General features: G+C 40.7%; 1 protein-coding gene across 2 annotated transcripts; it reads left to right on the top strand.

Annotated features, from left to right (window-relative positions):
- Positions 1–540: 540 nt before the first annotated feature.
- Positions 541–12,185, top strand: scamp5b (secretory carrier membrane protein 5b). 2 transcript variants are annotated; one of them, XM_088333507.1, is made up of 7 exons: positions 541–710; positions 923–967; positions 3,425–3,544; positions 4,448–4,604; positions 5,682–5,783; positions 7,477–7,594; positions 11,201–12,185. In XM_088333507.1, the coding sequence occupies exons 2-7, from the start codon at positions 961–963 to the stop codon at positions 11,378–11,380; spliced, it is 684 nt and encodes a 227-aa protein (XP_088189633.1). In that variant the 5' UTR covers positions 541–710; positions 923–960; the 3' UTR covers positions 11,381–12,185. The 2 variants fall into 2 exon arrangements, with proteins under 2 accessions (XP_088189633.1, XP_088189634.1); XM_088333508.1 differs by lacking the exon at positions 541–710 and adding an exon at positions 719–789.
- The last annotated feature ends 2,141 nt before the right edge of the window (positions 12,186–14,326 follow it).

Genomic DNA, 14,326 nt, shown 5'->3' with positions numbered 1-14,326 from the left:
ATACCAATTTTTAATCAAAAAGTAGGGATGCGCGTTATCTTTATCTATCTATATTTACCTGCCGTTGTGCACAGCGTGCGTTCCTTTTTGCCTCTGCCTCCTTTTAGGTATGCGATTGTGACTTTTTGTCCAAGAGATTTTGTCTGAATCTCAGTTTAAAACACACTTCTATTCTATAGCATACGAATAACATATATTTGATGTTGACACTATCTGTGTATTATTTGCCCTCATGTAGGTTTTAGATCAGGGGATGGTGTCATAATATTCTGTAGTTTGCAACAGATCTGTGCAGCCCTTTGAGACTCTTTGTGATTCAGGGCTATACAAATAAACATGACTTGATTTATGAAACAAATTATGCAATTTTAAAAGAATATGTTTCCAGAGACCAAATGAAAATAAATCTTTACAATGATTCTTGTTTGGGTTGTCTTTGTAAACACCCCCCTTCGATAATTTCTGGTTTACCTTTGATTTCAGCACCACGGACAGAGGGGCGGTGCCATCAGGGATTAGAATAATCCCCCCATTGGTTTCTATAGGAAGTCTGGATGGATGGACTATTAAAGATTCAACTAGCCCCCCGTATGAGCTATCCTCGACCCCTTTAGATACTCAATTGCATTTTTGGTACATTCCCACTACCCTTACTACCCCTCCGGTTGTGCCACTGAGGTTTTAGGCCACGTGGTCAAACTGCAAGGAAGGTAAGAAGATTATGTCCATAAACCGTCTTTGCGTTAGCCTCGTTTTTGGTGTAGTAAAGATGCTCGGTGGTTGCTATCGGTGAGATTTCAGCATATATAGTTAACTCACTAACTTCTCCGAGTTTGAAATTTGTAACATTATGATGGCATCTTGATGTGACATTTAGCAATGAATGGGTTTTAGAGCATCTTGTGTTTCTCATTTGTTCCAGGCTAACGGCCATAGACTCGAAGACCATCTCATTTAGCCATGGCTGGTGAGTATGAATAAGGTTCAACTTGAATGAATGAAAACTTTATTTAGAAGATTAAAATAAAAACAGAACAAAAACAATAACTCAACAACAAAATAATGTTACATAATATGTTCGAAAAGGGGTCGTAAGAAGCAGATGCTTATTTTCCCTAACCCTTCATCTTCCCTATCAAATACACTAATGATAATAACAACAATAGTAATAATATTACCGTAAATTCCGGACTATAACCCGCTACTTTTTCCCCTAACTTTCAACCCTTATTCAGTGATGCGGCCAATTTATGTAATTTTTCTAACGGCCGCTATCGGTGCTCAAGTGTTGCTACCATTAACTGCCCTGTCAAAGCTATATTATTATTATTAAAGCTTTGAAAACTCTCTCGGTGTACCGTCTTTCTTTGTAAATATGTGTAAATCATGTATAATATGTATTTGCACCTGTATATTTTTGTAATGTATTTATTTGTATTTATTTTAGACACTTATTCTGATATGTTTTGCACGGATGAACCAAAAATGAGGGGCGGAACAAACGCGGGGTGCCAAATTTAAGTGGGGACCGCTAAAGGTGAGGGACAGACAAGGAAAGAAGAAGGGGTAAAAAGTTGGTTAGAGAAAAAGGAGTTGCGTGAGTAAATGTGTTCATCTGATATATTTTTCCCACCCTTACCTTTGGAAATATACACATTTTCCTTGGATTACTTTCAACGGGACCTGGACTCCGCAGGTCTGCATCAAACCTTAAGTACCGGTATCATTTTCCCTTCATTTTGCCGGCTGTGATTTTTGGACTGTGGACTTTAATGAAGGACATTTAGTTTCAATCGGTTTGGGTTAATTTTGTGTTTGTGTTACATGTTGAAGTGTGGGCGCATGCGGCTTATATACAGGTGCGGCTTGTGTATGTACAGGATCGGTTTTCCCCTTAAAAATGTGGTGGGTGCGGTTTATAATCAGGTGCACTCTATAGTCCGGAATTTATGGTAATAATAACAGTTATGATATAACAATACAACAATAACAACAAAGTTAACCAGTAATACCCCATTTTCTCCATCTCTGTATTCCGCCAGTAATATTTTTTTGTATTTAAATTTGAACACGTGAATAGTTGGACATTTTTTGATCCCGTCGTGTAAATTGTTCCAAAGTTTGACTCCACACACAGACATACACATACTTTTCCTGGTGGTTCTCACCTTTGGGATTATGAATTTACTACAGCCCCTTAAATTATAATTTCCCTCTTTCCGAATGAATAATTTTTGGATGTTTTCTGGCACTATGTTTTTGTTGACCTTAAATAGCAGTTGTGAAGTGAAGAATTTTACTAAATCATCCAATTTTAATAATTTGGACTGCAGGGATAAAATATTGGTATGATCCCGATATCCTACCCTGTGTATGGTTCTAATTGCACGTTTTTGGAGGATAAAAAGGGGCTGGAGTGAACTTATGTCATTATTGCCCCAGACTTCTGCACAATATGTTAAGTATGGCAGAACTTGCCAAAATAAAGGTCTAAATAGTTTATATGACGAATAAAAATGCTCAAAATCAAGTAGAAAAGGATGCACAGGTTTTTACACCGCTAATACCAATAACCCGAAAACATCCTCATTTTCCAGACTGACACTGATAAATTCATTCATATACCGTGTTTGTGATCAAATGTTCATTTATTTGATTGTACACAGCAAGAACAAAAAACAGTTGCTGGGAAAACAGTTCGAATAGTTCGAGGATAGTTCGATTCGAGTTCTCTGTCTACGTCAATTGTACCAGGAGTAAAGACAAAATGAATACCGTAAAATTGAAAAGAAAATAATTAGAATATGCTGATGATGTCATGATTACCCAAGTGGAGCCACCTGGGGTAATCATGTGGCGCGCTGGAATGTGCTTCCTGATTGGTTAATGCTCCCTTTTTAAACGCGTTACGCGGAGAACTCTTTGTCGGAGGATTACTTTTTACCCCGTTTGACTCGCTTGATTTTCCTGTGTATTTTTGACTTGTTTACCTGATTCTGCCTGCCTCCGATCCGACCTGCTTCCGTTCCACGCTACGATCTTCTATCCAGTCCCGGTAAACTCGACCTGCTTCCGTCCCACGATACGATTGGCTACGTGTCCCGAAGTTGTCTTCACGGCGTTGCTGCTGACGTTCGACGGTCATCGCGTCTCCCGCTAACCCTGTACGCTTCCCCAAATAAAAGACTTGTAACGAACGCTCTGGGGTCTCCTGCTCTGTTCTGGTCCTTCCTGACAGATGAAACATATTTTTTCTGGCAAAAAACATGTAATATTTCCTCACATTTCCCATGTTTAAAGATAGAGAACACTATCATGTAAGGATTTCTGACGAGCAGCGTGCCGAGATGATGCTAAATGCTAATCAAGCCCTTCCTCTCATCGTTTTCTCCTGCTTATGGTATCTCCAACACGTATTTCGCAGAACCCAACTTCCCGCCTCTGCCCGGCTTCCTCCCTCTCAAGCCGTGCTTCTACCAGGACTTTGAAGAACTCCCCGAGCAGCACCGCAGCCTGTGCAAAAAAATGTATCACCTGTGGATGCGTGAGTAAACCTTCCCTGAGTTCCATTTCCCAGGATCTTTTCATCGGGATTTGTTGTCTCCTTCACTTGTGATTAGGAGATGCTTTACAAGGGTCATCTGTCAATAATAGCCTGTCCACATTTTTTTACTTTGGGGCTTTATGCTTTAATTTTACCAATGAACAAGGACAGCCCAAAAAAGCCGTGTAAAGTTTCTTATTTATTTGTGTACCCCCAAAAACTATACTCAGAAAGTAACAAATAATGATGCAACTAAGGTCAGGTAATACAGTAATGTAGAGCAAATAAGCCCAGCACAAAAATGACTACCACAAAAACTGTTACAGTTACCCAGTTCAAATAACTCAGAACGTTGGATTGGATGGAACAATGGCGTCCCCTTCTGGACAGTTCCTGGACGTACCAATTCACCATTTATTATAACGAAATCTGGTAACATGAAGTCTTGAATGTAATCAAAACATCCAAGACTATGTATTGATAAAATAATGTGCTCACTGTACGTAATTATTTTGATTGGAGGGACATTCTCAAGTACAGAACCTTACGCAAATTTCCAACTTCTTTGGCTTTCTAAGATGTTAAGCTATTTCAAACACCATCATCTGATACTGGTGATATCAGATATCTGAGACCACGCCCGAAGAGGCAAGATCTGGTCGAGCGTCATTGGTCCTTATAAAATCGCCGCTCTCTTTTCTCCTGCTTGCCTTTTTCCCTTCCTTCTTTTCTTCTTTTCCTTTTTTTCCCTTTCATTGCAATAGGCTGGGCGAACGAGAGAAGAAAAAGCGTCCGGTTTATTTTGATGTTTCCAATTTTTTTGCCCTAATTTATCTTTCTTAGATAGCTGTTCCCCAATGACATAAAAGTACCTTTTTAAATTCTTATTTTGCCTTGTCTCAGTAAACAGCGCCACCTTGGCAGTCAATCTGCTGGGCTGCTTCGCGTGGATGTTCGGAGGAGGGGGCGTGACCAACTTTGGCCTGTCAATCATCTGGCTGATCATGTTCACGCCCTGTTCGTATGTGTGCTGGTTCCGGCCCATCTACAAAGCTTTCAGGTGGAGATGTCTTACTGCTGCAAATTTACACCATACGAGCCTATACTTTTTAAAAGAAAGAAAGAATGTAAGGAAGAACGGAAGGAAAAAAGGAAGAAATGAATGAAAGTTGGAAGCAAGGAAGGTTGGGAGCAAGGAGGGAAGGCTGGAAATAAGGCAGGGTGGAGGAAAAGAAGGAAGGAAGGGAGAAAGAACAATGGAAGGAAGGAAGGAAGGAAGGGCAGGTGAAAGAACAGGGTAAGGAAGGAAGAAAGGAAGAAGGAAAGAAAGGAACGAAGAAAAGAAAGAAAGAAAGGAAGGAAGCAAAGAAAGAAAGATGGAAAAAGGAAGTAGAAGGTATGATGAAAGAAAGCAAGGAAAACACAAAAAGAATGGAAGTAAGGAAGAAGGATAAAGAAATGTGGGAAAGAATGAAGAGAAAAGGACAGGTGGAAAAAAGATAAAGGGAGGAATAGAAAGAGAGGAAGGAAGGATGAGAGAGAAAAGTAGAAAAAGATAAATAAGGGAAAAAGGAAGGAAGGAAGAAATAAAAAAAGACGGAAAGAGAAGGAAAGAAAGAAAAATGAAGAAAAGAAGCAAGGAAAGAAGGGTAGGAAGCAAGGAAAGAAAGATGGAAAAAAAGGAGGTAAAAGGTATGATGAAAGAAAGCAAGGGAGAAAAGAATGGAAGTAAGGAAGAAGGATAAAGAAATGTGGGAGAAAATGAAGAGAAAAGGACGGATGGAAAAAGGGAGAGATAGAAGGAAGAAGAGAGGAAGGAAGGATGAGATAGAAAGGAATAAAACGAGATAAATGAGGGAAAAAGGAAGAGAAAGGAAGGAAGGAATAAAAGAAGGAGGGAAGGAGGGAAGGAAGGAAGGAAGGAAGGGAGGAAGGAAGGAAGGAAGGAAGGAAGAAAAGAAGGAGGGAAGGAAGGAAGGAAGTAATGAGGGTAGGACAGAAAAAAGACAGACAAAAGAAAGAAAGAAAGAAAGAAAGAAATATAAATGTTATAAATATGAAAGGCGTCAGGCTCAAATCCTGTACTTTTCACTCGAATATACGCATAACCTGAAAAATGTCAAAACATTCCCCTCAGGAGTGACAGCTCCTTCAATTTCATGCTGTTCTTCTTCGTGTTCATGGCTCAAGTTGGCATCAGCATCATTCAAAGCATCGGCATCCCCGGATGGGGAGTTTGGTAAGTGCCAAGTTCAGTCCTCAGAAATATTCATTCTGCAGATTTAAAGCCTGTAAAAAAGACAAGTTTGAAATATTTGGAAATGAGAACGTTTAGAGTGGTTACAATTGATCTAATTTAACATATATTAATAAAACCCTTTTTTATAGCAAACACTAATATCATATACATGTAATTATAATTGCACAACAATACATTACATACATTTCTCACTTCTTTGGCTTTCTAACAAGTTAAGCAATGTCAAACACCGTCATCTGATACTGGTGATATCACGTATTTGAGACCACGCCCAAAGAGGCGTGATCTGGTCGAGTGTCACCGGTCCATATAAAAATAATTGTCCGAGCGATACCTGTCTCTTTTCTCCTGCCTTATAAATTGTTCAAACATTTCATAATAGTACAATTAAAATGCAAAAAAATGCATACAATAGAATAATAACACTATAATAAAACAAAAAATAAACGTATGAATAGATGGATACATAAATAAATGAAGACAAGTAATAAATAAAAATCAATCAATAAAAAATAGAGACATTAATGGATAAATACACACTGTAAATAGATAAATACATTTGAAAATATAAATAACAAATTAGTTCAAATAAATTTAAAATTAAATACAGAATTAAATAAAGACAAATAAAAAATAAAAATAAAAACCCCAAAATGATGAATTAATAAATGGATTTTGAAAATTAAAAATATAAACACACACAAAAACTAAAAATAATGAATTCATAAATAAACACAATTCTAAATAAATACATAAAAAGGGAGGCAAATAAAGGCAATAAATAAAAACAAATAACCTTATTTAATAATTAAAAGATAGAAAAACGACATGAATGTTATTTACAAATTAATCAATTTATAAATAAATGCAATTAATAACCGAATCGATAAGTACATTTATTAATGAATGAATGGATGAATGAAAACTTTATTCGAACATTAAAATAAAAACAGAACAAAAACAATAACTCAACAACAAAATAATGTTACATAATATGTTCAAAAGGGGTAGTAAAAAGCAAATAATAAAATAAAAACAAAAAAATAATAAATAAAAATAATTTAAAAAAGAAAATATTTTTATTTTATTATTTTTACAAATTAATTAATTAAAAAATAAATTTAAAAAAATTAAAAATGAATACAAAAACAACACACATACAGTAAGAATAGGTTGTAATCACATGTTACTAAAATGAAAAAATAACCAGCCAAAAAAAATCAAGACATAATAAAGTGAATATACAAATGCCAAATGTAAACTTCAAGAAACCACTAGTGGGCAGCAAAAGTCTTTAAAAAACACGTAAAGTAAATCACGTGGTCATTCTTGTCGAAAACCATCATTTTTCTCGCCGCCATTAACGTGACAGTGACGGACCATTAGGAATTACCCTGCTCGACGTTTTATGACAACTCTGTCATTAGATTTTTAGTGGCCGTTCGCAAATGATCATCTCGTGACCGCGACAGACGTCATAAACTTCCGAAATGTCACAACGGACGCTCTGGAACCTGAACGCGCAAAGTGCCACAAAGTTTTTTACTTTTTAGGGCGCTAAATGATGGGGTACTTAATATCCAGATGGCCACAATAATAATGTCTTGTATATCAAAATGTGAGTCATTTTTACGAGTAAAACAAACTTTGTGTTTTTTTGTGTCTCTTTTAGCGGTTGGCTGGCCACTATCTCCTTCTTCAGTTACAATATTTTGATAGCTTTGATTATGTTGGTGCCCACCATCATGTTCACCGCCGTCGCATCACTGTCCTTCATCGCCCTCACTAAGGTAACAGTTTTCGAGGTGATGTTCAAACCAGGGGTGAGCTTACCCGACCCAGGGTCGACATTGCGGCCTGTTCGGTTTATGAACCCCTTAACGTTGTTGGAATTAATTATTAAAATTTACCAAATTGTTCGAATTAGTTATCTGACTCCATTAACCAAACACAACCTACATTCACCCAACAATTTATGCTCGTTTCTTGAGGGAAAAATGAACAGGAAAGCCGACATTTCCAAACGGGGGCAGATTTATTTTCCCTAACAATTTAACTAAGTGGACTCCATTCTGTGGGAAGCCTTCTTCTAAAGTCCTTAGCTTTTTCTTATCGGCCCACGTCCCCGCAAGATGGCGTCTCGGCTCCTCCCATGGGCGTGCCAAGGAATTGTTTGCGCCCATCGTTCTCACAACACAGTGCCTTGTTCTCAAAACAACGCCTGCTGTCCTCCGTCAGAGTCCTGTTATCAAAATTCCCTAGACGAAATATTATGCATTTCAAACAGCCTGTCCTGTCATTGAACTAAAGCCCACTCGGTGAAAATGTTGCATTAAACTCAACGAATATAACTTGTATTCAATCGTATAAAATCCTTTATAGTCAAATGTATAAAATCCTTCAATGTTGAGAAGAAAATACGTGTCCATACAATGTCACCAGAGACCGAAATACGTCATTAGAAATCTTCAAATCTTGGGATTCAAGATGATTTCAAAATATACTCATTGCAAATACATCACGATCAGTTTACCTGAAAACTATAAAGGAGGAACTCCCCTAATACATTTCCTGGTTGTTACATCCAGGACCATCCAGTCAATCGAACTGTGTAAATGATTTACTCCAAAACACACGAGAAACCGACAGATAGAAAAAAAATCCACCTAAAAGCATACCTGCATTGTTGGAAGTTCCTTGTTGCAATCAATCTGTTTTGCCACATGATTCCTGTTTGAAAATAAACAGACTAGTACAATTATTTCCAATATGGTCTTTAGCCTTTGACCTTTTAACTCTCGCCCAATTGCAGGCTTTTTTCATGGTTCCCAGCCCGCATTAGCCTAAGAGGGCTTGTATTGTTAAAACTGATAAAACTGTTGGTGGCTTGAGGCTTCTCTGAGGTTGCTGGCTTTGTCCCACCGATTTGGTCGCTATCTTGATCAAGCTTGGCTGCTGACTCGGCAACGTTCTCTGGCTGCTTGTTGAGCTGAGACTTGGTCAGGATCGTCCAGGATTGTTAGGTTATGCCCTCTTCCCTTGTTGCTGTCCAAATTCAGACTGCCCTTGCGAGTTGAGACGTGTACCAGCTCTCAAATCCGGTCTCCTGGGAAGGTCGGACCCCGTGTGGTGGAGTGGTCACGGCAACCTTTGATGCACAAATGCAAGATAACGTCCCATCCCCAACCTCACATTTCACCAGTATCAGTCAGATAACATATCTATGTGATTGACTTAAAATACAGTATTTACATCACATGTCTTGACAAGGTTTGATAATTTTTTGACATTGCGAAACAAAATTCTTACCAAACGTTGATTACTCTACAAAAGGGACGCCACGGGAAGGCCTTGCTATTGTAAGGTTTTAACATTTCCTAAACTGAAATCTGACTCTTAATTCCTTACAGTTGGAGCGTATTCAGAAGTCTGAGAAGTTATTGAGCCAAGTATAGTCTACATGTTAATTGATTAGCCGAATCCAACACATCTTTCTTGCTCCCTAATTATAATCGTGTGTGTAGAAAAAGAGCGAGCAGTGGGGGCTTCTGAGTTGCCCACTTTTATGACACATGGTGATCAAATGCCCAGCCCCATGACCAAGCCTCTGGCTGATTGGTCCGCGCCGTCCTTGATGCAAATTTCACAATGTCCTTTGAAGCTTAGGAGAAGGGTGAGAGGTCATCGCCCTCCAGACAGAATGGGGCACGACACAGGCTAGCTGATAAGTAAACCACATAAAGCATTCCAAAGCACAGGCGTTTAAAAGGTTTCACTCAAGGCTGAGGTGACACAAAGTATTTTTGAGTATAAGTGGAATAAAACAGTGTATAAAATAGTATGCAGCACGGCGGCGCAGTGGTGGAACCTCCTGTGTGGGTTCAAATCCAGCTACCGGACTTCCCGTGCGGAGTTTGTATGTTCTCCCCGTGGTTGCGTGGGTTTCCTCCGGGCACTCCGGTTTCCTCCCACATTCCAAAGACATGCATTTCAGGTGGATTGGCCGGTCCAAATTGTCCCTAGGTCTGAATGAGCGAGTTGTCCGTCCCTGTGGGCCTGCGATTGGCTGGCAACCAGTTGAGGGTGTCCCCTGCCCACTGCCCGATGATTGCTGGGATGGGCTCCAGCACCCCCGCGACCCTACTGAGGATAAGCGGTGCAGCTGATGAGATGAGATAAAGTAGTATATAACTTCACTATGGACACAGTAATGTAGGAGAGGCCATATAGGGTGTACAGTAACATCAAACATCTAGTTGGATCCGGCCATCTCTGTCTGTCCCTCACCCCCTCATACACCCTCCTCCGGAGGAAAACTAAGCCTGCAACAAGGACAGTACAAACATCTTCTTCCTTTATCTTCTTTGTTTTATTTATCCTCACTGTAAAACGTGGAACTGGAGTGCCAATTTCGTTGTCACAATATATTAACAATGACGATAAAAGTATATTCTATTCTATTCTATTCTATACACAATGACCCACTGACTGGCAAGCCAGACAATGGCCATGCAGCAATCAGTACACATGGAAGGGAGAAGTGAACAAGTTACACGTCACTATTTCCTTTAGTGAGCGGGACGGCCGGTCCAGACCTCACAATCCCCATTAGTTTGGTAATTTGGTCATTTTTGGTAAAGCATTAATCGAAAAGTTACATGACAGCCATATTGTGAAAATGCCGGTCTACTTGTGACTCCGAGAGCCAAGAAGTCTGCAGGCTTGAGAGCGTTCTCCATCCGGGCCCTGCTGCTATGGAACGCCCTGCCCCCTGAGATAAGATCTGCAACCTCAATGGAAGTTTTGAAATCAAGGCTTAAGACACACTTCTATTCCAAAGCTTATGATTGATGCCCACCTCATATTCTGTATTGTCCTGTCTTTTTCTGACTGCCTGCCTGGTGGTGATACGAAGGGGAATGACGATCTGAGATGAGTCAACGGACCAGCGTTTGACCTGAAGCATGTGAACGCCTGCATGGACCAGCTGGCAGAGATGGGAAGCTGGGTCGTGGCTGTCATAGTCTTTCTGGACTAGTTTACCAGCTGGGGGCGTTGCTACTGTCATGCACTTTCCGGACAAATTTTCAACATGTTACCTAGTGTTTACTATGTTTGTGTACTGTAATGCTAAATGTAATTCACCCTGGTCATCCTAGAAGGGGGATACCACTTGTAAGGTCCATTGTCAAGGTTTTGAGTTGTTCCTTGCCCGCATGTTGGTTTAAGATCGTGTCATTTTAATCCTGTGCAGTCCTTTGAGACATTTTTGTGTTTAAGGGCTATATAAATAAATTTGACTTGACTTGACTTGATTGTGGGTCTTATATTCCATCTGTGATGACTTTTTTCAATTAATTGTGAGTCGACAGGTGACCATCTGACTACTCTTGCAGATCCACAACCTGTATCGCGGGGGCGGAGGCAGCATGAGCAAAGCGCAGGAGGAGTGGACTACGGGTGCCTGGAAGAACCCTCATGTGCAGCAGGCCGCCCAGCAGGCCGCCATCGGGGCGGCTAGCGGGGCCATGCAAGACCAGTACTCGGCACCTCAGTACGGCGACAACCAGATGTAAAGATGCTGATGACCCAGAGGAGTCCAAGCATCTACGCTAGGCTCATTTAGCCAGCTTTTCTTATTTTATTTTATTTTTTTACATTTTTAGGAACTGCCGTCCATTGATTATTGAAAAAAATGATGAATGGACTACCATACCTGTCAACCTCCAGGGCGCCATGCCCATTCCCTTACAAAATACAAAATAATCTCATCTCATCTCATTAGCTGCACCGCTTATCCTCAATAGGGTCACGGGGGTGCTGGAGCCCATCCCAGCAATCATCGGGCAGTGGGCAGGGGACACCCTGAACTGGTTGCCAGCCAATCGCAGGGCACACGGGGAGAGACAACTCGCTCGCTCATTCACACCTAGGGACAATTTGGACCGGCCAATCCACCTGAAATGCATGTATTTGGAATGTGGGACGAAACCCACGCAAGCACGGGGAGAACACACAAACTCCGCACAGGAAGTCCGGTAGCTGGATTTGAACCCACACAGGAGGTTCCCAAGACCTTAGAACTGTGCCGCACACGCGCTAACCACTGCGCCGCCGTGCTGTCCATACAAAATAATATTACACCATATTTTTTTTCGGAATGATGCATGATGGGAAATCCCCAGGCGGCAGACGCATGCGCACAGTAGCATCAAAACGTTCGCTTCGTTTGCAACGAAAAAAAAACATACCGAGATAGAGGGTACCGCGGCTAACTCGTTGCCATTTTGTGATAGTCGGTGTATACCGGATGGTACCCATAATTGACAAATTTGCGTTTTTACAGATTTTCTTGTACGTCGTACATGTCTTAAAATGCATAAAAAAACTTACGGCAAAAACCTACAGGTTGACAGGTATGGACTACTGAAATGAGTTGTGGAAATTTTCGAGTATTTTTCTTCAGTTTTTACAAATAATCAGTCTTGGGCGTGTAATTGGAACAAAGTAATTATTTAGTACTTGGTTAACCCTTTAAGACTAAGATCAGAGGGGCACCATTTCCTGTGGTGTGTGTTGGGCAAGTACAGCCTGGTGACGCCCATTCATCTCCAGGCCAACAAATGTTTCCACCCGGTTTCAAACCGGGAACATTTCGCGTGTTAGTCGAATGTGCAAACTACTGCACTATGGAATACGCCAGTTTACGCTAGGCAAGCTTTTTGACCCTGACTCACTGCTGTTTTGGTCTGTTTCCCGGCTTCGACCCATTTTCTGATATCGACCATGTTTTTTGCTGTCCCGGCTACTGACCTGTTTTTTCCGCTTCCGACACCGCCATCGCTCACCACGGAAGTCCCACTTCCGCATTCAGAGCGACCTGCTCCATGTGACCAGTGACCACCAGATCATGGGTGCAATCCTTTTCCTTCTTCCCGATAAAACTGAGAGAAATGTAACGCAAGTGGGTCCTGTCTCCGTTCTGGTCCTGACAGCTTTGCTATTTTAGAAACATGAAAAGACACTTTTAAAAGAATAAAAAAAAAACATACAATTAAGAGTATGATAATAAACAGAGGGCAGCACGGTGGCACAGTTCTGAGGTCGTGAGATTGAACCTCCTGTGTGGAGTTTGCATGTTCTCCCCGTGCATGCATGTCGAATGTGCAAACTACTGCACTATGGAAACACAGATACTGGTTACTTCAGTTAAAAATAATGGTTACTTCAATAATTACTAACACCCAAAATTTATGTTTCTCTGACATAGTCAAAAACAATCTACTTACAAATTACCGTATATACTCACATTGATGCCTAAAACTGCTTAAAATAGCCACAAAATAGTAGAAATAGAATTAAACATGTACACCAACCTGTGGAAGCAATTAACCCTGTAACGATTACATGTGCCCGCTTATTTGGCGCCAACTGCTGGTGGTTCTGATTGGCTCCCTGTCACTATTTGAACCCAATCCCCTGTTGTCAGTCCGTCTGCGAAACTCAGTGTATACTAGGCAAGCCTTTTTCGACCATGACTTCCACCTGTCCCGTTTTTGCTCCAGTCTGTCTTCGGCTGCGACCTGTTTTGATCCCGACCACGTCTGCTCTCCCGTCCCGGCTTACGACCTCTTTGTGTCCCCGACTACGTCTACTCTCCCACTCTGGCTTACGACTCGTTTCCGACCCAGGCCATGCTTTGCTCTCCCAGTCCCGGCTACTGACCAGTTTTTCCATCCCTGACACTGCCATCGCTCGCTACGGAAGATCCACTTCCGTGTTCGCATCACAGTCCGAATCCGAGAGCGACTTGCTTCCCGCGTCCAGCGAACCAGGATCGTGGGCGCAGCCCTTCCTCTTTCTTTCAAAAAAACTTGTGGTAAACGTCATGCACGGTCCTGTTTCCGTTCTGGTCCTGACAAACCCGTCATATTTCCTTGTTTATGCAATCTTGAGAGCTCGCAAACAAACACATAGCAGAGACAATCCATATCCATTTTGTCTTCAAACCATGTGTAGGTAATTCCCAAGATGTTTTATTTGTTTTCTCCAGGAATGGCGTGTTGCAAAAATAGTTTTATAAAGAAAAAGAAACAGAATTCAGCACTATTTTAACAAATAGTCCGTGCTCATGTTTGCCAAATATATATTTTTTTGTTGCTGTTTTTTTTTTAATAGGACACCTCGGCCCCTACCATTTAGTACTAATGACACACAACCAAATATGCATAAATATACTGTCTCCCTGATTTCCGTCTTTTTTTAAAAAGCTGGAAATACAGCTTAAATGTGAGTATGTACGGTAGGGAGAATATCAGAAAAAAAATAGGGAGAAATTATGTGCTTAAGACGGCGCCACCAGAGCTATATACTTTCATATTTTGTAGGTAGATATAAACATGACCACCATTTGTAAGGCATTGTAATCAGAGTAGTGTTGCTGTTGGGTTGAGAGTATTATAATGCTTCGTGAGCAAGGAAGAAACTGTCTTATAGAATACACATTATAATTTGTGATCTGC

The sequence above is a fragment of the Urocampus carinirostris genome, chromosome 4 (assembly GCF_059441175.1).
Source record: "Urocampus carinirostris isolate Australia breed hairy pipefish chromosome 4, RoL_Ucar_1.0, whole genome shotgun sequence".
Lineage (NCBI taxonomy): Eukaryota > Metazoa > Chordata > Actinopteri > Syngnathiformes > Syngnathidae > Urocampus > Urocampus carinirostris.
This window is presented reverse-complemented; position numbering and strand designations above follow the sequence as displayed.

Bases quoted from the DNA above. Each gene is read 5' to 3' on its own strand.
- scamp5b (XM_088333507.1), top strand. The intron at 4,605-5,681 runs GTGGAGATGTCT...CATTCCCCTCAG, and splicing joins CCCATCTACAAAGCTTTCAG to GAGTGACAGCTCCTTCAATT. The intron at 7,595-11,200 runs GTAACAGTTTTC...CTACTCTTGCAG, and splicing joins CCTTCATCGCCCTCACTAAG to ATCCACAACCTGTATCGCGG.